General features: G+C 39.0%; 1 protein-coding gene across 6 annotated transcripts in view; it reads right to left on the minus strand.

The window, feature by feature from the left end:
• ANO4 (anoctamin 4) overlaps positions 1–24,912 on the minus strand; it is a 288,655-nt gene that overhangs the window by 133,664 nt on the left and 130,079 nt on the right. For all 6 annotated transcript variants that reach the window (XM_073327406.2, XM_073327405.2, XM_073327407.2 and 3 more), the window contains one exon: positions 24,243–24,401. In XM_073327406.2, coding sequence (XP_073183507.1) covers positions 24,243–24,401 — 159 coding nt within the window. The remainder of the gene's footprint in view (positions 1–24,242; positions 24,402–24,912) is intronic.

A 24,912-nucleotide genomic window follows, 5' to 3' on the forward strand; every position in this document is an offset into this window, starting at 1 on the left:
TTCTATTGAGAAAGTCCCTCCTTAAAAAAAAATTCCTCCCTATGACAGAATACACCCTTGCATTCATATTTTACATGCTATAATAATAAATAATAATAATCTTCGTTCAAAGTATCCCTTGTGAGGTATCATCTGAAAACTCATAACTTGCTGATCAGTAATGTTCTGATAAAATATGTGTGGCAACACTGTATGTGAAGTTATTAGATCCCCCTGTAGGATGTTATTAACACATGTTCTAAACCTGTCCTAAACGAAGGAATGTGTGCTTGCCTTAATTTGCACTTAAGCAGTAAACAGAGTCATCAAGCAGGAAGGGAAAACAAAAGAAGCTCAAACAGGTAGAAAAAAAACCCAGCTGTCCACATACACTTTTTGTCTCCTGGTTCTCAGATGGAAATATTTTTCAAAGAGGGACTAAAAACTATAAAAGGAGGGGCAAACACCCCAAGATACCACACCCCTCTCTCTCCCCCTGTCCATCACATTCTCTTAACCTGAGAAGACACAGGAAACAGCCATTGACTATGGGGGAGAGGTCCTAACCTGAAGAGGTTGGTCAGTAATCTTGCTGGAAGCATGTGATAAGGAAATTTTGCTTGAATCAAATATAGTTTGTTAAGTTAGCACCTAGAAAGTATTTTATCTTTATTTTTCTTGTAACTATTTCTGACCTTTATGCCTCATTATTTGTACTCACTTAAAAATCTCTCTCTTTGTAGCTAATAAGATGGTTTTATCTAATCCAGTGTATTTAAATTGAAGTGTCTGAGTAACCCCATTTGAGAAAACAAGTTAGTGTATATTATCCCCTTAAAGGAATAATAGACTTAATATATTTGGACTGTCCAGAAGAGGGCTGGGTAGTAAAAAACATACATTTCTGGGGGAAAGTCTGGAACGGAGGATATGTTGGGATCACCCTGCAGTATAACCAAGGTTGGTGGAGAGCCACGGGTGTGACTGGCAGGCTGCAGTTACACATATATCTTGGAATGACCTGCATGCTGGTGACTGTTTATGAGCAGTCCAGATTGGAGGCTACAGCAGTAAGGCATTGCAGGGCACTCCAGGTTACAGGGCAGGGGTGACAGAGCCCCCCCACTCATCTGGATTGAATCCTGATATGTCACTCTCCCCCAAATCCTAAAACTGTGCTAGATTGTGTAAAGCTTTCTATGATAAACTAAGTATAGGATGCAACAAGGGACCAAGGGAAATCAAACTTAATAGACAATGTAGTGGATTAATCTTTGTTATACTTTTAGGCTGACCAAGAGGAGGAAGAGTTACAGTTCAGTGGGCAAGAAACAAACAAACCAACCCCCCCCCCACACACACACACAACACAACTTGATGAGCTAGGCATTTCTTCAACCCTCTTTATCCAGCCAGACTAGGAGTGGATTATCCTGGTTTATGTAGCTACTTAGATTACCTGAAGATGGAAAAATGTTTTAGTAGAACTGGAAGAGTCTGCAAAAGACAATACTGATGATTCTATAGAAGCTCTTGAGGTTTCTTAAATGGGCTGATTATAACTGGAGAGAAAGCAGAGAGCTGAAATACTTAATCATATCCCTGAGTACAAATGAAAAAATGGACCTTATGGAGAACCACACAATTCTCATTGCCTTGAACGATGTGCTTTACATTAAGCAAGGTCAATACCTGATAAGGACAACTCATGATTTTCCTTAGGGTTTGTCTAATTCCTTGCCATAACGCAACATCTGCCCTTCACATGTTATGCTGAAAAGGCTAAAAATCTAACCACTTTCTCCACCACTGGCCAGTTATTGCCTTTTTACAATGTACCTACTGATAAAGTATGTCTGATACAAAACATTTTACATATGACAAAAAAGTTAGGAGATATAAAACTATTTTAATGGTCAAAATAAATAAATTATAGATTTTGTCTGCTATCCCAATTCTGAGCTTGCGTGTGCAGATTTATTAACCCTGGGGTTTGCGGGGAGAGACTATTGGGAAAGAAGTTAGTCCTAATTGTATCCTTTTTGGTTAGAGGTCCAACACCACCATAGCATGAGGCAATGTCAGTTCTGATCTGATTACATATGTTGTAAAGAGGTGAATTTAACCCTGGGCTTGTCTATTATATTATATATGTGTACATTTATACACACACACACACATATATAAAGTTCCCTGATGAATTTATGAAAATACAACTTCAAAAAGAAATATCCACCTGTAAAAATCACCAAACATTTAATCATTTCTCCAGTAGGTGTGGTAAAGTATGGGGTAAAGTTTCATCAACATTATAGCATGAGACAAAAGAAAGATATCCAAAACACTGAACATTTTCTTAACAAACCATCATTTCTGGAAATACAATGATTTATAAGATGAAGATTGCAGCATATCTTTGTAATATAAAATCACACCCAACGTATTCAAGAAATGTAATGCATAGACACCATATTTTACGTCATTCAATACTGCAGTGTCACAAGGTTGACTTCAATTGAAAAAGAATATGTACGATTGTGGATGATCTCTTTTCAAATATCAGGATAGAAATGTGTGCCAGTTAGGCAAGAAATGGGTTTAAAAAAATTGCACAGTAACATATAAATGTATATTCATTCTATTAGGTTTTGAAAAGAAATGAATATTGAATAACTGGACCATTGAAAGCTTAACCACAGATAGTATGTGTGATTTCTTAATACAATATTTACCAGTGGGACCATATTGTCTTACTGACTACAGTTATCACATTGCCTTAGAGAGAAAAGAGAAGGTGGAAGGTAAGTGGTCATCAGTTGTGAAATAGTTTAAAGTAAAAGCTAAGAACAAGGACTCTTTCACTTCAGCACTCAGCATCATATGCAGTCTCTCTCACTCACTCTGCACCATGTTGCACTATTCTCTCTCTAGATGTTCCCCTACACCATCATTTAACACTACTAATCACACATACTACTTTTTGAGCTCACTACTGCATCCCATCCACTATAGCATGACTGAACGTGGAGTGGGAGCACCTCCAGCATCAAAAACCTTTTCCATTTACAACCCTGGAGGAACAGTTTTGGATTACTATAATTTTCAAATTAGGTTTAGAATTTTTAGAAGTAAGCAAGCCCATCCCTTTGAAATGGAGGAACCACAATGTCACTGTGACGGTGCCCCCCATAAGGCTTTATGGAAATATGCTTATGACTATAAATGACATAACTGGAATATGTTCTATGTTACATATGCCATGTAACATATCTATGTAAAGGTTTTGATCTACTGAATCTATTAATCCTATTTGTATGCATGTATCATGTTTGTATTCGAAATTATGAATATTGGCCATGTACTGGCTTGATTTCTAAATAACCTTGTAGTAAAGTATTTGGTCAGTTCCCAGAGAAAGGAATTCGCAAAGTTAAGTGCCCAATTAAGAAGCACTTACAGAACAATGCATCTTGGAATGCTCCAATCCACATAAGAAGTCTTCCTGGAGACATTCAAGATGCCATGTGGGCAATGGTTTCTGCCTGTAAAAACTGTGAGTCATGCATGGACATGTGACTTGACCAGGTGACTCCAAAACTCCATCCTGGAGCTGGACTTTGCATAGGAGAGAGGAGGGAGTCTCCACCCACAAGAGAAAGTCTATTTAAGCCTGTGGGAGACCCCTCCATCTTGTCTTCAGCTGGCTAAGGAGATAACCTCTTCACTCCCAAGGATACCTGAAAGAAACTGGAACAAAGGACAGTAACTACAGGGGGTGTGAGTGCTTGCTGGACCCAGAATAGAAGGAGGCTAGTCTGTAAAAGAGAGCTTACTGGAACTGGTGAGATTTTTATCTGTATTCAGTTTGACTAGACATAGATTTGCGTGTTTTATTTTGCTTGGTAATTCACTTTGTTCTGTCTGTTACTACCTGGAACCACTTAAATCTTACTTTCTGTATTTAATAAAATCACTTTTTACTTATTAATTAACCCAGAGTATGTATTAATACTTGGGGGGGGGGGCGAGCAGCTGTGCATACCCCTCTATCAGTGTTATAGAGGGTGAAAAATTTATGAGTTTACCCCGTATAAGCCTTATTCAGGGTAAAATGGATTTATTTAGGGTTTGGACCCCATTGGGAGTTGGGCATCTGAGTGTTAAAGGCAGGAACACTTCTTAAATTGCTTTCAGTTAAGCCTGCAGCTGTTAGGGGACGTGGTTCAGACCTGGGTCTGGGTTTGCAGCAGACTAGCAGGTCTGGCTCAAACCGGGCAGGGCACTGAAATCCTAAGCTGCTACGGCAGGAAATCAGGGGCAGAAGTAGTCTTGGCAGATCGGTTGGCAACTCCCAAGGGGGTTTCTGTGATCCAACCCATCACAGTCACATTGTGTAGAGCAGTTCTATATCCACTGCCATAGTTAACGGAATCCAGATTTTTTTACTGGCCTACTGGAATCAGTTATTTTGGTTCCCATATTTTGTTTTAAAACTTCATGAATAGTTTCATATTCTCTGTGTATATATAAAGTCTGCTACAGTTTCCACGGCATGCATCCGATGAAGTGAGCTGTAGCTCACGAAAGCTCATGCTCAAATAAATTGGTTAGTCTCTAAGGTGCCACAAGTACTCCTTTTCTTTTTGCGAATACAGACTAACACGGCTGTTACTCTGAAACCTTTCTTAAGGGAGGAAGTATTAAAACCCTTTGGGCTCTAGAATGGCCATATTCCACTGACTTGTTAAAACAGTGTTCTCAGAGGAAATAGGGACAAGATAAAAGATGTCTCAACATTTATTCAGCGTTTCAAACAGCATTTAACCTAGGAGTTTGGGAGGCACAGATGACCACAAAACTATCAAAGCACTAATGAGGAAAGAGTTCTGTGCAACTGCTGAGAAAACAGCACTACCATACATGGTATGAAAGCAGAGTGGCAGCAAAGTTAACAGGAAAATAGAAAGTCTGGTGCTCTAAATGTTGGCAACTGTCCAAAGTAATAAACTCTTCTCAGTGTATGAAGCGCTTCAGTACATGATGTGAACAAGGCAAAAGGAAAAATCACCCTGAACTGTATTTAGGAAAATGGTTTCTCTTAAGCAGCTCTTTAGGTCTGACAAAGAAGTGCCCTAGTTAATACATAAGAAATCCAAGACATAGAAAGCAGAAACAGTAAAGATGCTGCAAAATGCTAAATGCGGGAAAGATGAGGAAAGCAGTCAGCATCATTAAGATGAATAAGAAGAGCCAGCAGCAAAAGCAGAGAAAGCTAAGGTAGTTGAAAAAGAGAGAAACTGATAAATTCAAGACACAGGAGGCCTGATTCTCCATAGCCCCACACCTTATGAAGTCATTTACATCAGTGCTAGGTGAGTGCAAACCATTACTTACTCAAACCATTCAGATTTTATAATGATTCTAGTCACTTTGCACTGGAATCGAGAGAGAGAGAGAGGATTTATGCACAGCCAAGTCAACCTGTGGAATTCTCTGCCGCATGAGGCCATGAAGGCAAATGCTGTGGCTGATGGTGACTTAGCAATGATAATATACACATCTCTTCATAATCTCCTGTCTGGATTATGGCACTGCAGGTTATTTGGGCAGGAAACCCTCAGCCTTTGAAAAACTGCAGCTGGTGCAGAATGTAGCAGTGTGCCTCCCCAGCAAAACAGGCTGCTAACAGTACTCCGCCCCAGCTCTCCAGTCTCTGCATTGCTCACCCTGGAACAACAGGGTAAGTTTAAAGCCCCCAACCTTATGTTCAAAGTGCTAAATGGTCTGATCCTAGGACACCTTAAGGACCACCTCATCCTCAGGACCCTCAACCATCCTCAGCTGTTCCATGCCTCAAGAAAAATGGAACTGTCTTTCCCAAGAGTAAAGCTTTTCTCAGACTGGGTTTTAGTGGGGATTGGCCTGAGCCTGGGAAACTCTTTCCATCAGAACTACTGCAAAGCTCACCATGTGCTAATCCAGCTCCATGAAGTACTTCTTCTAATTTGCCTTCCCGAAGATTAACACAGATCATCAACTCACTGAGAAAACCCCAAACAAACTAAAAACACTACAAGTGCAATTACCTCTCCCCCTACTCCTGGGGGGCAGGACAAGGAGAAGCAGGATGCAGAAGAAACTTCAACTGACAGACATGAGTCTCCTTGTTTAATTTTCTAACTCTAGAAGGTGCTCAAATGCTACATTAATGGGAGTAGGGTATATGAACCTGAACAGAACAGAACAGAGGAAGCAGATGAGACTTATGGAGATGCTATCAAGGTAAGGTGAAGAAGTAGTCCTGAACTTTAGTTTTCTAAAGTGTCTGTTTGATTTTTGTTTCTTATTGATATTTTTCATTCCTCTCAGGCAAAGTTTGATTTTGCTGTCTAAAAAAAAAAAATCAATCAAGAGATGAAGACTTTTTAAAATAAAAATAAAAAATATTCAGGTCACAGTGGTATTTTGGAAGGGAGCTTTCCCCAAACTATTCCTTTTCCTGGTAATTCCCCTTTTCAGGTAATTTGATGATACTTTCAAAAGGTATCAGTAGGTATTAGTGTAGAATATTTTAGTATCAACAAATACTTATCACTAGCTAAAGTAGAAGCTGATTCTTTGTGTCAAGTATAACTGTTTTTGAAGTCAAATGTATAAAGGCATGACAAGAAAGCCTCTTCTTCATGAAAGCCATCAATTTAATTCATAAAGGAACAATCCGATTTACCAGGTGGCTGAGTACCCAGTAGTATAATTAGTGTAACAGATTTATGGTTTTGGATGTTTATATTAAATTGTTATTATTGCTCCTGGGAACTGCATCTGTTGATGTAATTAGGTAGCGTATGTTCTGAACAGGGACACAATGCATTATTAAACCTGCATTTGGCATGATTTCCAGACATAAAATGATCAGCCCGTATTACGGAGTTTGTAAAAGGATATAATCAAAATTCTTAGGTGATATAAAACACAGCCAATTTAAAACCATGCAATTTATTAAGTACATTTAGAAACATACTTTGTCTTTGGGAACACATACCTGTACTTTGCAGTCAAATACAAACTATCAATACTAAAGAATACCTACAATGTACCAAGGATCTGATGGTAAATATTTAGGGCCAGACTGTGCCTGTCTTTGAGCAAGAGGGGGAAGAAATATAGAAGTAGCCTGCCCAGTTCCTTACAAACTCACATAAGATCTGGACACAACCACAGTCCTTGCACTACAGGTGGTAGAGTTTCAATCTAATTTTACCTTGCCATAGTCACACAAAGTGTGTGTGTGTGTGTATGTGTGAACTCTGTTTTCCTGTTTTGTTAAGTGGTGTCTTATGTAAAAAATAGTGAATTGTCTTTAGTGGTAGTAGTAGTCAGTAGTAGTGTTGGTCAGAAAACAAGAATTCCATTTTGCAAAACAATGCAGCGTTACATTTGTTTTCTTTTGCATCAGAACAAAACTGAGACATTTAAAAAAATTTCAGGCGTGTGTTTGTGGGAGAGAGAGACACACACACACATTCCTGCCAATAGCCCAGTGGTTAGGGCACTCACCTGGGAGGTGGGAGAATTGAACCAGAGTTTTTCACATTCCAACCGAGTACCCTAACCACCACACTATAGACTTAGTGTCTTTCTTGATGTCCCAAGGAATATTTAATTATTTACACAATGTGGAACAGCTCCAACAGGAGACAAGAAGAGAGACATTTCTGAGAAAAGTTTTGGTTTTCACTCTCTCTTCCATCTAAGACAACAAAGGAACCAGCCCTTTGACTTTGGGGGGCAGAGGGGGAAGGGCATCCTGACCTGAGAATTTGGTCAGAAATGTTGCTGGGAACATGAGGTAAGGATTTTACCTTGAATCGAGTCTAGTTTGTTAAATCTTAGCTACTAGAAACCATTTCTCTTGTAACCATTTCTGACTAATACCTTATGCTCACTTAAAATCTCTCTTATAATTAAATAAACTTGTTGCATTTTTAATCAAAACTAATCCAGTATTGTGTTTTAACCGAGCTATTTGGTAACTCCGTTTAAAGTAACAAACTGTTGGATATTGACCCCTTAAGGGGCAATGGATCTATAATATCTGAACTATCCAGGAAGAGACAGGACACTGCAGAACACACATTTTCGGGAAAATTCAGGATCAGGAGAGTGTTGGGTTCACCCTGCAAGTAGTAACCAAGGCTGTTGGAAGCCAGAGTGTGGCTGGTGTGTTGCTGACAGGCTGTTGTGGTCAGAGTTGTGGGACAAGGGCTGCAGCTATACACAAAGATTCAGGATATGATCTTCATGCTGTTTGGCTGTTTGTAAGTGGCCCAGGTTGGGAGCTACAACGGCAAAACATTGTGAGGCACCCCACATCACAGGGCAGGAGGTGACAACCCCCCACTGGTCTGGATTGGATCCTGGAATGTGACATCCTTCTACACTGTTTTATAGGAAGCCAAACATTGCATGCTACAAGTTTCCTTGAGTTATCCACTAAGGGTGAGAGATCCTCAAGTGATAGCCACAGAGAGTTAGAGAAGAAGAGGTTTCAGTAAACAAGATGGGAGATAATAAAGGGCCTGCTCAAGAGCTGTTAGAAGTCTGGACAGAAAAAGAAGGTCTAATCTTGAAATACTATGGGGGAAGAAGCAACAGGAATTGGACACAGCCTGGATGTGAAGGGCAATGGAAGGGAAGGAGTCAAACTTGGAGCAAAATGACGGCGCTGTTCCCAATGATCAAGAATAGGGCTAGAGGTAAGAATTTGAGAGGAAAAATAAGGCATCCATGAGATGTCAGAAAGTCAAACTGAAACACTTGTTCTGATGGAGGGAGGCAGGTAGGGAGGGAGAGAGGCATGAGTTAGCATTTGTGAGTCATCAATATAGAGATATAGCTTAAGTTGTGTGAGGCTATGAGATTACCCAGACAGAGATTGTAGAGGAAGAAGAGCAGGAGACACAGATAAAGCTCTATGAGGTGGGAGAAAGAAAAGTGGGAGAAGGGAGGAGGACTTCTTACTTCCTCCTCTCCCTCCCCATCATTCCCCCAATCCATGCTTTTTCATAGTGAATGGGAATAGTGGACTTCAGGAAAGAGCCACTTCTGCCAGCTTTGGTCTGCTCAATTGTTCAGCAGCATTATATCTGCTAACCTTTGTTCTTTGTAGTTATCCTTCCAAACATGATAGCAGCAGAATCATTTGGAGGCCTGCTAATGTCTAGCTATGGGAAGAGCAGAGGTAGGCATTGAATGGACAGTGGAAGAATGAAGGGGAAATAAGAGGGAATAAATGATCCACATCACCCAGGACACTAACTGCAATCAGGTAATATGCAGGTTCCCTAGCAATCACCATTGTACACGTACACATTGAAAACAACATTGGCTGGGTCATGTCATAGCAAACAAAAATTACAGTTGTCTCACAGAGGGGCTTGTCAGCCAGGATGACTCACATGTTGTGTAGAAAGAAAAGGAGTACTTGTGGCACCTTAGAGACTAACCAATTTATTTGTGTAGAGTAGATAAAGAGATTCCTAGCAGACAAGAGACATTGTGGTCCTGATCCTCAGAGGTATTTAGGAGCCTAAAACTCATTTAAATCAATGGGAGTTAGGTGCCTATATACACAATGATCATACAGGAAATACACTGGAGTATCATTATCACATCTAAAGGGATGAGGATTCCAGACAGTGTCAATGCTACAGGGGTGGAAGATTTCAGAATTTAGTGGCAAACTTTGATACTGAGTCACTCAGAAAATTGTCATTTCACTTACAATGATGGGAAGGGAAGAAGAGAAATGCAAATGAATTTCAAAGCACATTTTAGATATGCACAACAATATGTATATATATTTGATTAAACTACAAATTATAAAAATTATATGCATTTTAAGCATTTTCCATACTTTTAAAACATTTGATTTTTTTTAAAAATGTTTGGAAATGACTTAATGATATGGACGGTGAAAGGGCTGTAAATCCCAACTGTGCATTATGAGAAATAATTAAATGGGTTCTAAGCCTCTTCAGCCCATCTGATTGTAGCTTACATCCAAAACCATTTTATAAGTCTGTATAAAGAACAGCAACAAATAAGAGTGACATACTTAAATATGCCTCAGAAGCTTTGCCCATACCATGGGTATCTCTGTAACAGCTTCTATTTTATGAACAGTTTAAATGAAAAATTACATAACATGCTATTTTCTCTTATTTTTGGTAATTCAGAAAAAAAAAACAGTGTTGTATATTTCAGATACATAGTGGGATAGGAAGAGTGTTATAAGTGTCTGAATTCCGTGAACATTTTTTAAAAGAATCACCTGGATGAACGAGGTCATATGACATTGAAAAAAAGTCATTATGTAATTTTTCCTCTCAAAAGAAAGAATGTTAATATTAGGGGAGAACATTCCTTTGACTTGGGCAAGTAGAAATCAAGCTAATAGGAAACAGACAATGGAATTTGCTGATGTGTGTTTCAGAAACAGTTTCTAGTTCTGAGACCAAGCATGTTAAACTAAAATATATGAAAAACAATTCACTAAAATTTGATGGATTTTAACCGTTTGGGACAGAAACTAATTCTCTAACTGATTCGACTTCATTGTAAAACCTATTTATGCCAGAGTCAAAGTTTTTATGTTCTAAACACTTGAATGTTTTATTTTCATTTTTAGACATCTGTTATTAAACTGACATCAAAATATGTAAGGTTCTAAAGGGGAAAGAATTATAACTGTATTTCCCAGAAATGTATATTTGGGCATATTTGTGCAAATGAAAATATACCTGGGCACTGAGCTATAATTAACATCCCACAGTTGCAGTATTTCAAAATGTGACATTCATATATGAAACTCAAAGCAAAGGTCAGCAAGCTAAATTTTAAAACACGAAGGTCCAAAGTCTATAACAGCCAACATGCCATGTACAGAATTCTCATTGAAACCAACAGGAATTCTGCAGACTGAACAATTGTAGGATCAAGACCCCAAAACTAACAGCTCTCCATTTTAGTCTTCTTCTATCTTTATTTAGCTCTGAAGGTCTTCATCTTTGAGGACAGTTTCAAATTTTAAACAGGGATAAGAAAAGGAGAGAGATGTAACTTCAAAAGATAAGTACAATGTTTTTATATTAGTGCTTAACAGTGAATATTTCACAGAAGAGTCAGTGCTGTTCCTTGTAAATGGAAAGCTCTATGTAAACCTATTAATACAAATTACAAAGGCTGTCTAACAGACTTAATAAATACTGTAGTACTAAAACTGCCAAAGGAATGTTACTTTAAACTGTTTTGCCTACAAGGCATTTGAGGGATTATTTGAAAAGCTTTTATGTCTGAATATAAAAGGTTTACATGAGCAGAACGGGGTTTTGCAATTTAGAAAATAGCTTAAACAGAAGGCCATGTCTAACTAGCTGGCAAAGGCTTTCAGTCTTCATGGCTATCTCAACAGAATGCTTCCCCCAGTTCGGGCTTTGTTAAACCTCACTCAAATCGTCTCTGCATTACATCCATGAAAGGGCAAGAAACAAATAAAGCTAAAACTGAATATTATTGTAGTGAACTCTGATCACACACTAAGCCTCAAGATCCCCAATAAAAACTAAGAGATATATGGTGGGTAAACATCTCTCTAAGGGGGAGACTATACTTGCTTTATGCACCCATGAAGGGGAATAAGAGAAAATAAGGCAACCCTTACTCTGCTACATCATCTGCTCATGCACGGGGTGGAGTAGTGGCGGGCCCTATCAGGAGAGCTGTTTAGAGGACGACGATTCTGTTTTGTGGCAACTTTTGACATTTGTTTTAGCTCAGCACTGGAACCGAAACAAGCCCTTAGTTTTATTTTCATTAAAATGTTCTGAGTCAGAGTCTCAGCTTTCTAATCAAAACTTGAGCTTTTTGAGGGTAAGACTCACACTCTGTAGTCTGGTGGTTAGGGCACTGGGATGTATTAGAACCAGCTTCAAGCCTCTGTTCTGCCTGATTCTGAGTAAAATTTTCCAATGCAGGTCACTCTGAATTAGGCAGAGCAGAAACTTGAACCTGGGACTTACACTCCAACCACCAGGTTACAGAGGGTGAATGTAGCACATATGCTCTCTGCTGACCAGTGTGCTCAAGAACCAAAAACCCTTCCCGATGAAAACTTAGTCAAAGCATTTTGGCTTCAGTGCAATTTGACCAGCTCTATTAAGGGGGTTCCAAAGAGGATGGATCTAGACTGTTATCAGTGGTAGCTGATGACAGAACAAGGAGTAATGGTCTCAAGTTGCAGTGGGGGAGGTTTAGGTTGGATATTAGGAAAAACTTTTTCACTAGGAGAGTGGTGAAACACTGGAATGCGTTACCTAGGGAGGTGGTGGAATCTCCTTCCTTAGAAGTTTTTAAGGTCAGGCTTCACAAAGCCCTGGCTGGGATGATTTAGTTGGGGATTGGTCCTGCTTTGAGGAGGGGGTTGGACTAGATGACCTCCTGAGCTCCCTTCCAACCCTAAGATTCTATGAGGCTGCTACAATATTTCTGAACATGAAGGTGAACAGGGGTAAGTAAGATGCCATTTTTCAGGGTGACTTAGTGTTAAAGCCCAGAGAATTCAATGGGACACTAGTAGGCATTTGGCTGGCATTTTCAGAGAGACCTGCTTCTCCTCTAACTCAGGGCAATTTTAGAGCTCTGACCACCAAATCAGCACAACTGTACTGTAAGGGCCCTGTCTTGCAATCCTTGAGGATCTAAAGCGCTCACTGTGCTCTAAGTAGCTACAGACTATTGGATCTAACAGGTTATCCTAGAGTCTACAATGGACAAATACTCTGCTATGAAATCAGTGTAGCTACAAAAAATATATTTTATGGAATAATTACAGTTTAATCCAGGAAGGACCAGACTATCATACAAGAAGATCTGGATAACCTTGAAAATGGGAGTAATAGAAACAGGATACAATTTAATAGTGCAAAGTACAAAGTCATGCATTTAAGACAAGAAGAATTTTTGCTACAATCTGGGGACATATCAGTCAGAAACGATAGAGGAGGAGAAAGACCTAGGTGTATTGGTTGATCGCAGAATGACTATGAGCCTCCAATGTGATGTGGCCATGAAAAAAGCTTAATGCAATCCTAGGATGCATCAGGTGAAGTGTTTCCAGTACAGATAGGGAAGTATTATTACCACTGTACAAGTCACTGGTGAGTCCTCATCTGGAATACGGTATGCAGTTTTGGTCTCCCATGTTTAAGAAAGATTAATTCAAACTGGAACAGGTGCAGAGAAGGGCTACTAGGATGATCAGAGGAATAGAGAACCTACCTTACAAGAGGAGACTTAAGGAGCTTGGCTTGTTTAGCTTAACAAAATGAAGGCTGAGGGGAGATATAATTGCTGTGCATAAATACATCAGAGGGATAAACTTCAGGGATGGAGAGGAATTATTTTAAGTTAAGCACCAAAGTTGGCATAAGAAAAAATGGCTATATACTGGCCATCAACAAGTTTAGGCTTGAAAATAGACTAAGGTTTCTAACCATCAGAGGAGTGAAGTTCTGGAACAGCCTCTCAAGGGGAGCAGTGGGGGCAAAAAACCTCACTCGTTTCAAGACTGAGCTTGATAACTTTATGGAGGAGATGATAGGATAAAATTGCCTACAATGGCATGTGGCCCATCTGCGACTGCCAGTAGCAAAAATCCTCAATTGCCAAAGATGGGACACTAGATGGGGAGGGCTCTGAGTTACTACAGAGAATTCTTTCCCAGATGTCTGGCTGCTCAGGGTCTAACTGATCACCATGTTTGGGGTCAAGAAGGAATTTTCCCCTAGGTCAGATTGGCAGAGACCCTGGGGCAGGGATTCACCTTCCTCTGCATCATGGGTCACTTGCTGGTTTAAACTAGAGTAAATGGTGGATTCTCTGTCACTTGAAGTCTTTAAATCATGATTTGAGGACTTCCATAATACAGCCAGAGGTGAGAGGCCTATTACAGGAGAAAGTGGGTGACGTTCTGTGGCCTGCGATGTGCAGGAGGTCAGACTAGATGATCATGATGGTCCCTTCTGGCCTTAAAGTCTGAGTCTGAGACAGAACATATTAATGTTCAATGAAAAATTATCTCCTCTTCAGACGGAGTGCTCCACATATAATCCTTTGTAGGCCAGATGTTTCTGAACACAGTGTCATCCAAAGGTTTTAAACTCCCTGATTTACAAAGAGTGGGTAACAGAAAACTATGTCAAGAGAAAAATGCTGAACTTCTCCGCAGAAAAAATGTTTTCAGTCCATTGGTATTAAACAGTTTTTCCAGTTTCTTAATACTATCTAGCTATTCTAGTCTCTTCAAATGCACATCAATGCTTTCAATGAAACATTTCCTACTACATTCACTCCAGTTTTTTTGCCTGCCACCTTTGCATTCTGTGTAAAAGACTGTAATTTGTGAACTACATGGAGCATTTACTTTATAAAGAATTCTAGACACATCCCAGGAAAATGGGTCAAAAGTCTACTTTTTAAACTGTGCATTGTGAAATTTGAGTTCAAACTCCATCCAAATAGAATTCCGACTACCTCTTCAGTGCTCATATTCTAAATCTTCATTGAGCTTCATGGTAAACAAACAAACAAACACCCCCCATTATTGTTTATCTTGCTTGGCTACCAAATCTTTTTTTCTCATAATGCACAGGTAACTGAAGATGCCTCTACAGTATACTGACAAAGCCTTTTTGGAGCAGTGCAATCTATGAAAAGGAAACCTGGCACTGAATGCCATTCTTTTTGATACCTATTCACTTTTGTATGGATTATCTTTGAAACACGGATTTCATTAAAGTCTCCTGAGAGAGCTTTTTGCATTACAGAATTAACTGATTTATTTTTCAGTCTAGAATGAAACTTTGTATGGGCAATTGATCTGTGTATGGCTTGCCCGGGCTGAGCCACATGGATTACCTGCCACTTGTCAAAGGAAAACAACAAAGAGAGTGTGCCGCTAAACATGTGTAAAGTAAATGACTAGACTTTCACTTCCACAGCTAATGTGTATGTTGGCTTTGATTTTCAGCTTGGCCTTAATGAGGATTCTTTTGTTGCACCTGCAATTTTGCAGGCACAGTTTATGTGTCTGAAAAATATCTGGGGGTTGTGGTGGATAATGAGCTGAATATGAGCTCCTAGTGTGATGTTGTGACCCAAAGAGCTAATGCGATCCTACAATGCATAAAGAGGAGAATCTCAAGTAAGAGTAGAGAGGTTATTTTACCTCTTTATTTGGTACCAGGGCAACCTCTTCTGAAATAGTGTGTCCAGTTCTAGTCCCCACAATTCAAGAAGGATTTTGATAAATTGGAGAGGGTTCAGAGAAGAACCACAAGAATAATTAAAGGATTAGAAATCCGGCCTTATAGTGATAGACACAAGGGGCTCAGTCTATTTAGCTTAACAAATGTAAAGTTAAGGGATGACTGATTAGAGTCTGTAAGTAAATAAATACTTGGACAACAAATGTTTGATAATGGGCTCTTCAGTCTAGCAGAGAAATGTGTAACACAATCCAATGGCTGGAAGTTGAAGCTAGACAAATTCAGGCAGGTAATAAGGCATAATTTTTAACAACAAGAATAATTAACCATTGGAACAATTTACTAAGGATTGTGGTGGATTCTCCATCACTGACTATTTTTAAATCAAGCTTGAATGTTTCTTCTAAAAGATCTGCTCTAGGAATTATTATAGGGAAGTTCTGTGGCCTGTGTTATATACAGGAGGTTAGACTAGATGATCACAATGCTCCCTTCAAGCCTTAGAATCTATGATTGTCATTTAGATGCCTAAGTGCTTGATTTGTGATTGCAATCAGGCATGGTGCTTAGAAATCTAAAGAATAAACTGTGCCTGCTAATAATGTGGTATTTATGCTGTTCATGAAACTGCAGCTACCCCATATGGTATAACTTCCTCTGTAAATTCATTAGCTCTTGTTATTTACATACTGGATAATAGGATTAGAAAAGTAAGTGACTGAAATGCCCTCTTATAGAGAATCAAATCTATCCAAATGCTTAACATAGTCTATAACAGAAGACATGTCAGATAGTAAATTGACTCTGCAGTTGATCTTATTCAAAAGGGAAGATCAGAGAAGATGTAGCTTTTCCCAAATGTCTGTCCCAACTGGGAGAGAAAATTTGCAACTCTAGATCAGATTTCTTGGTATTTGGCTTAATGCAGTTGTAGAGTGAAATCCAGGCTCTAAAGAAAGCAGTAGGAGTTTTGAAATAAATGTTGGTTACAGTTTCTCCATGTGTGCGTGGGTGTGCATGAACATGGGCAGGTGTGTGTATGTGGCAGGAGGGATGATGTTGAGATTAGGACAGGGAATTAAAAAGGAAAGGACAGGAAGGAATTTGATTTTACTCATCTTGCAACTTTCCCAAAGTATATTTTAAAATTAAGTTTCAGGTAGCAAGAGAGACAATATATAACTAATAATACGAACAAAACAATAGAACGTAGCCCATTCAGAATGCATCAACACTTAAAAGGCAGATCCTCAGCAAAAGACACTATGGAATTTTGAGTGTGTGGCAGCAGGTCCACACAGCTAGCTGGTGCGCAGCAGGCTATACAGCACTGTTGAGTTACAACCCAACTTGCTGCACACTAAGGCTCTGTGTGGACAAGACCTTAGAGTGATTAAAATTACTGCCTCTCAATGACCCACATGCTGAGTTTAGGTAGGGTGACCAGCTAGCAAGTGTGAAAAATCAGGAGACTTTTTGTTTTTCAGGGGGAGGTATAGTTGAGTATAAAAGACAAAGCCCCTAATATCAGGATGGTCCCGATAATTTCAGGACGTCTAAGCTTACAAGATACCTTTTCTAACTGCCAGCTCTGCAAACACAACTTGGGTTCTGCAAGTTAAGGTATTCTTTCCAACTCATGCATCACAACCAATAATAAAGGGTGTACAACTGGAACTTCGTTAGTAACACTGTCAATGATGCATGAGCGGGAACAGAACACAGCTCATTCCACCGTAACTGTTTTGGCTCGGAAGTACTAACAAGAGAACAAAGTAGGAGAAGTTATTTTTTGTCAGAAAAGAACACTGATGTAACTGAATATATATTGGAGCAAGAGCTGTTGATTAAAAATGTGGCATTTTCACATAATCACTTTTCTGAGCCTAATTGTATTTTAAGTTTCAGCTTTTAAAGGTTGTTCTCTACTCATCCTGCATTTCAAGCCTTTTACCTCACTTTGACATGGTCTTAATCTAATTTTGGTTTTACATTCAGGGATCAGCCAAGAGTCACTATATTATACTATACTGTGTATTCTTGTCATTTGTGATTTCTCATTGCATTCATTACTTTCAACAAGTCTTGAGCCAAGTCATTGCTGAGTACATGCAGCTTTCTCAATACACACTCCTAAACCTCTAAAGCCTTGTCCTCATTAGCACAAAGTTATAGCCATATTAAGGGAAACTACTTTAGAGAGTGCTTACTATCCCTCCACAAACACATTCAGAACCCATCAAGTCAAAAAATAATAATATATTTATATATTATCTTTGATTCAGAATGATCCCCAAATGGTTTTCAGACTTAAACTATACCTACTGGTAGCTATCAGTTCACACACATTAGTTGAAGGTAAGAATGAGCTGTTTTGCAACGAGCACCTATTTTATACTTCTGCTGCATATCAACTGCCAGATGTTGCCCAAAAAATATCAGTTGCCGCTTAAGGCAGAAAATCAAGCACAATTAGGGGATGATTTGTTAAGACTTTGACACGGATGGTGACCATGTTGAAGTTTTGAATCTGGCATGGAGCACTAAAGCACATAACACGAATGGTTAACAGAAAACTGAGAAATGCTAATACACAAAACCAACCCTTTCTTTAACTGAAAGTGAACATCAACAGGCAGACTGAAACCCAAACATGCTGACTGATTTTTGAAAAATATCAGAAATTAGTTCATGGGCAATGCTCTGCCTCCAGTGACTCTGAGGGGCATGCAGTATTTGCTTGTTGGCACATAGAGGACTTAAGGGTTTTGTTGGTGTTTTACAACATTTTATTGATTTCATACGGAAACAGTAACCTACATATATAAAAAAAAAAATACAGGGCCTGATCCTACTATCCTAATTTACATGAGCAGACTGACTACTCATGCAAGATTCCTATTTATTTATATCAGCAAATTTAAAGTGACTTTTGTTATGCTATTTAGGTAAAGTAGCTAGGGTTGCATTATTGGGCCTATTTATAGTATATAAACACAACCAGTGAGATTCTCACCCCCACTGCAGCCCCTTTTTGCCTGGTAAAGTGCCAGAGTGATGAAAAGGGGCTCTAAAAGATCCTGATCCGTGAGGGAGAATTCTTGGTGCAGAAAACAGCCTAAAGGCTTCCTTCTGAATTTCCCCTTGCAAGTACGGGTGTAGGGCAGTGCTTGCCAAACTGTGAGTCACTGTTGCTTTGGGGAGCCCCAAAGGATTCATGGTGGAGCCACGAGTATCTGGGAAATTTTTTTAATCCATATGCTTGTTTTTTTCAAATTAAGAGACTATTAAACTAGACTTAAAAATCACCTGCATCTTATCTATGCATCTTACACTGCTGTTGCTATGGCAGCAGGGGCAGGGAAGGGGAGGATCTCTCTGTGCCCTTCACTCCTGCAGAGGGCCTTCTCCAGAGATGCTGCTGCTGGGGGCAGGATTCAGCAGGAAGGATCTTGGAGGAAAGCTCCCTGCTGGAGTGGAGGACAAAGAGAGGCTTGTAGTGCTGGTGGAACTAGCAGATAAGGGATGTGGACAGAGACTGAGTGGGGAGACTGGTGCATCTAATTTTTATAATGGAACATTTTTTACCAAATGCTAAGCCTACACGTAGCAAAGGTTTGGCTGAAGAAGAAGACGATTTTAAGAAAGTTAAACAGAAAAGGAAGAAAAGTAGATAATGCGATGACAGTTACATTATGTTGGATTTTCGTGTCTCAATATTATTGCACAAAGTCCACAGCCACAATGTGTCATTTATTTTCAGGTGTTAGTAAATGAAACTTTGAGGTCAGGGAAACTACAGAGGCATTTAGAAACCAAATACCAAGCATTCGTAAATAAGAGCTTTGATTTTTTCCACCAAATGAGAAGCATTAGCAAAAAAAAAAAAAAAAAAAAAGTCATGTCTAAACAAGCAACTATTCCCCAGAAAGACTTAGAAGCATCTTATGTTGTGGCCATGAAGGTTACAAAATACAAACAAGCACACACCATTGGAAAGACCCTTCTATTTCCAGCAGCAATAGACATGTGTAGAATTATGATTGGGGAACAAGCAGCCACAGCACTGAAAACCATTCCCATGCCAGAAGGACAGGATTGGTCGCCATGGTGGGCCCTGGAAAAACAGAGGCAAGATCTAGGGAGAGACTGCGGGGAAGGCAGGACTTTTCTACAGAGGGAAACTCACAGTGGGAGCAAAGTAGGCTTCTGTGGGAGGGAGCCCTGAGATAAGGTTTTTAGCTGTAGCTCACGAAAGCTCATGCTCAAATAAATTGGTTAGTCTCTAAGGTGCCACAAGTACTCCTTTTCTTTTTGCGAATACAGACTAACACGGCTGTTCCTCTGAAACCTGTCAAGTAGAGAAGAGAAGACTTCGGTAGCCCAAGAGGGCAGAAGAATTATTCATTTGGACTTTTGTTTGGATTTGTTTATGCTACCCTGGAATGGGTCTGAATGTAGGTGACTTGGGTGGAGCCACAGAAAACCTAGGGCCCGTGGCAGCGGATTTCAGGAGGTGCTGGAGCTGAAGATAGTGGCAACATCCCACACCGATGTAAGGGGGCACACTAAAGGTGAGTGAGCACTGCCGCAATTGGATTATAGAATTAAACAAACCGTGTGATGGACAAGTCACAAAATTGTCCAAATTTTAAAGACCCTCTTGAATCTAGTGTCCTGTGTCAGTAAAAAGAAACAAACCAAAAAACAGTATTTGGTTGTAGGGCGACACCACATTTTAAAATATCTACAAGGGAGCTGCTGTACTAAAATGTTTGCAACTCACAAGAGTAGGAGGCATACTGGGGATGTGGCTGAGGATGCAAGGGATGCATTGGGAATGGATACAATGCTTCAGAGCAGCTCTGTGGCCCCTGGGCAGCAAGGGACAGGTTGCCCTAATTTAGACTGATCCTAGGGCTGTCTAATGGGTACTGCAGTGCAGCACAGAATTAGGAAGGTGCAAACGTAGTTTTAAGCCACCTTTGCTGAACTCAGTCCATGGGGAGGACAGCTAAGACTTTCACCCCTCAAAATTAACCAAATTCAATATACACATTTATCATCACGCAAATGTTTCTGAAGCTTCATTTTCCCATTCATTTTATGAATGGCGTACTCAAAAAAATTTGGATCAAAGGATGTTAGTAAGCAAAAACAATTCTATATGCAGTAACTATAATAAAGCTATAGAACCGTAATATAAGTTATGAGAACTATAATAAAAGAAAAAATAAACTGAGTTGAAATCAAATAGAATCTATTCTGAGTGTCTAGGTATCATAAGGATCTTTTCATGTATCAGATATGTGTTGAGATAGAAGTACCTTCAATATATGAACACAAGCCTCTTAATTACTTTTTTTCCATTAATATTTTTCCAATTAGAATTCTCTGATAGGCCACACAAGATTCCCATACAGTAGTTATTGAAATCACTGAAACTGTATTGACAGACAAACTCAGTATTCTCATCTTTGAGCTGTCCATTAAATACAGGAACTTGATTTTTTTTTTTTTTTTGGCATCCAGTTGTATAAACTGAACAATAGGGGGTGATAAGAATCCTGAGACCCAGATAACACAGCTATTCACATCATTTGTGAGACCATGTAAGATAAAATAGAAATCAATACGAGAAAGTTTGGTATCTGGCTGCAAAAAAAGATATAGTCTATCTCTGGAGTGGAAAGTCCTCAAAACATATGTTAGGCTTTTGCATTAAATACCTAGAACCTCTGTATATCACAGTCACAGATGTATTGGCTATGACCCAGGTCGAACTGGGACAAGACAGTAATACGATCTCCAATTCAGTATACATTGAAAAAAATATTTATTTTAACATCACATAAAAATCAGCACCAGTGCTGCTCAGTGTGTGAGTTTAGCCATTTGTGAACTCATGACCACTCAGATTAATTACTGCTATCACAGCTCTGCCCTCTATATCTGAATCACTTTGGGATTTAAGGATTTCTTGTTCATGCTAGTACCTCCTCACTGTTTATTGTTGAAGATAATAAGATTATGGTGGAATTTCCAAATGAGAGCCATGTAATATAGCTCAGGAACCTGTCTGAGAATTCTGAGGGGATGGTACACCTGGGCAAAATGTTTATAATCTTCATCAGGCAGGAACTGTCCAGATTTTGTCAGCTTCATGTTTCTGATATTGTGCCTCTTCTTTTCTCTGTATTTGTGGTTTAACTTTTACATTTCATGCTATTTGTCTTACTGGTTCAAAAACTGCCTTCACAGGCTCTTGCATCATTTGCTTTTGTCAGGGTAGCCAGTATCATATGCCATCTTTTCATTGCAGTGTTTCTGGTGAATTTGGTGTCAAAGTTGTAGCGTGAATAGCCCTTAAAGTTTACTTTTCAACACTTCATCTCAAATTGAAGAGGCTAAAGCAGACAGGACTAATATCAAAATCCCAAAGCAACATCACAAACAGTCAAGTGGCCAGATGAAAAACAATCAAGAGCCAAACAGAAAATTATTGAATAACCCATGTTCACCTTACTCTAAGATTCACAACTGATATACCTGCTGACTTTCAGCAGCCAGAACTGGAGACAGCTGGCTCTCACATCTTCTCCAGTTGTAAACTTAGCTCTCTTCCCACTGGAAGCAGGTTCGTTATGTAATAGTAACGAGCACCAGTCAAAGCTGCTACTTATACATTCCAACACTGAAACCCAGATTGGTCTGGAACTCTCATCAAAGGACAGACCCATGCAATTGAAATGACACACAATCAAGGCATTAACCAGTCATTCCACTGAGTTCAAACTTAGATATTATCTAAGGAGGTTGCTAATGTACAGAGAAAGCTACTGGTACTGTAATTCTACTTATTTCCTCTGATTGTAATTCAATTCAAGGACAAAATGATTAAATTAAACCCTAAGATACATATTTTATAAAGTCAAAGTATATGTTCTAAAAGACATTTAGATGTTAAAAGTATTTACTAGAGCTATGTAACAACCTCATTTTGATCATTCTGAAAACTAAATTTAGAGATGTCCAATTACTAATTCTAGCAAGAAGTCAAATTGGGTCAAACAATATTAATGAGAAATATAGCTGCATGTCAATGGCATAACAGAGAAATTGAAATGAATAGTGAGATGGAAGAACATTCAGAGAAAAACCTGTATTCTAGGCAGTAAAAGAGCAAATGCCAATAAAGGCACATTGACTTGAAAGAAGACAACTGTATAGCCACCAGAGAGAGAACCTCAAAAGTTGATATCAAGTACCTTAAAGACAAATACTTCAAAAGTTTCCCATGCAAAATGCTGCATTTAAGGTCCATAATACAGAAAAGATAGTGCCTTCGTAGCTTTCACCGTTGGTCTCAGTACCATAATAAATCCAAAAGCCTGTTTCAAATTTCTCAAAATAAAACAGTTATTCAAAATAGAACTATTTGACAGACAGATCAACAGGCAGGATTAATTCCATGTTCATCTTCTGCTTTGATAAAACTTAATACGCTACAAAAATATTTTCACATGTTTGTTATTGACTTTATTTTATGAAAGATCAGATTTTGTGATCTGGGGCTGAACAGCCACATACTTCTGTATTAGCCAATAACAAGTTAACATGATGTTGAATTTCTTCTGTGAAACAGGGGATTGTGAGTACAAGCAAGAAACCTATGTAATAAACACACTGTCATTAAACTACGGTTGTGACATGAAGGTTATTTCCAAGATACCTTGATGTAGTAGCTACTGGTAAATGTTGATATTCTAATGGTAACCACTATACAATATCTACGTTCCATCAGAAAAAAATGTTAAAAGGAAGGCAGATAGGTATAAAATTTTCATTCCTTTCAAAGAGAAAGGCCTGCCATTTTCCCCCAGTTAGCATTCTGATAGGAAGTGTGCTGTTCAAGGGCATGTGCAGAAGAACTACAGGCATATGGTTGATAACATGCATTTTAAAAATCAGTGGGACAGTGTATAAAGACAGGTAGATAAACAGACACATGGTAGGTAGTTCAGGAAGGCCTTGAATCTATAAATCCTTGTATGGTATGATAATAGCAAACATTACACTTCAGTACAAGCGAGAGTACATGAGACACAAGTAAGGTTAAGTACTAGTTATAGTCCTTCACAATGACTGGCACTGAGACTCAAGCCCCCTCCATGCACACTAACTTATTCATAAGTGTAAAAAGGAGAGGGGGATGGGCAGAAAATGTGCACATCTGAAGAGACATGTTTAAGTATGTTCCTCATGTTACTAAGCCACTTACCCATGTATGACGTTTATAAGCTTTGCCCCTACTAAAATAAATACAGTTGAAGGCTTGATAGTGTTCACTTATATGGTAGGGAAGAATTATTCCCTCAACTTCAGGGGTCACTGTATGAAATTCTATATTCTGTGTAATGCTAGAGATCAGACAAGATGATCTTAGTGTTTCATTCTGGCCTTAAAATCTGTGGGTCTGATTCTCATTTACACTAGGACCCATTTACACTGCTCTGTATATTGACACCCACTTTAAGACCCCTTTCCTCTGCCAGGGCAGTGTAAAGAGGCCTTTGAACAGTGATACTCAGACCTCAATGGCTCAAGAACCAAATTAGAGATCAACATTACCCAAAAGAGCCAAAGTAGTGTGAATTCACTGTTTCATTTACTATATATCTATTATTCTCACAGCAAAATGACCAAGTATTCTACAATTGGTTAATAAAATAGTGAAAGCATCCTGATTGGTTAATAATTAAATCAGACAGTGGTTTGACATATCATGTCTTGCAAAGAGTCACAGGAAACACATTAAGGAGCCACTTGTGGCTCCTGAGCCTCAGTGTGAATATCACTGCCTTAGAGTAAATGAGAATCAGGCCCTACTAATCTATAGAGTTTTATATTTTAAAATTTTCATAAAAATTCTCTTACCTCTTTCTCCATTTGTAGTCCTTCTGCTCTGATATTTCTTTCAAATACCTCTCTCTTCTCTGTCTGTGGGCTAGATTTTCTGTACACCAGAATGTAATCAATCCGGCATTTTCCATCCCTAAAATATAGCCCATTGGATTTGTTTTTATCAGGTACTCCCTGTGAAGAGCAAAAAAAATTATCAAAGCATATTTGACTATCACCATTTGAACCTAAGGAGCTACAAATTTCAGTGAGATTCAATATAAAAGGCTTGACTGGTAAGCAATTAGGAGAAGTCTTTAAGTGCTTTGTGTGTGATGTTTCGTAAGATTGATAGCTTTGTCTAGCATCCCATACACAAATACGTCTGGATTTGATGATCTCTGCTTAAGCAGAAGGGGTACTGACCTCCCAGATTGAAAACTAGTATGCCTCGTTAGGCAAGCTTTAAAGTCAGGAGGAAAGGGAGACAAAGGGAGATTTTATGTCACTTGAAGTCTGACAGGAACTTTTAACATATAAAATTAAGTAAAAGATGGAGTTATTCTGAAACAAAAGCTGAAGACTAAGAGTTTAATGTACCAAAATATCCGCATACGAACAAAGTAAAAGAACTGGAAGCATTTCAATGTGATGGTGATTATGACCCACTGTGTTAAGCATAACTCACCCCTGGCTGGCAGGTCCC

The sequence above is a fragment of the Lepidochelys kempii genome, chromosome 1, assembly GCF_965140285.1.
Source record: "Lepidochelys kempii isolate rLepKem1 chromosome 1, rLepKem1.hap1, whole genome shotgun sequence".
NCBI classification, from domain to species: Eukaryota; Metazoa; Chordata; order Testudines; family Cheloniidae; genus Lepidochelys; species Lepidochelys kempii.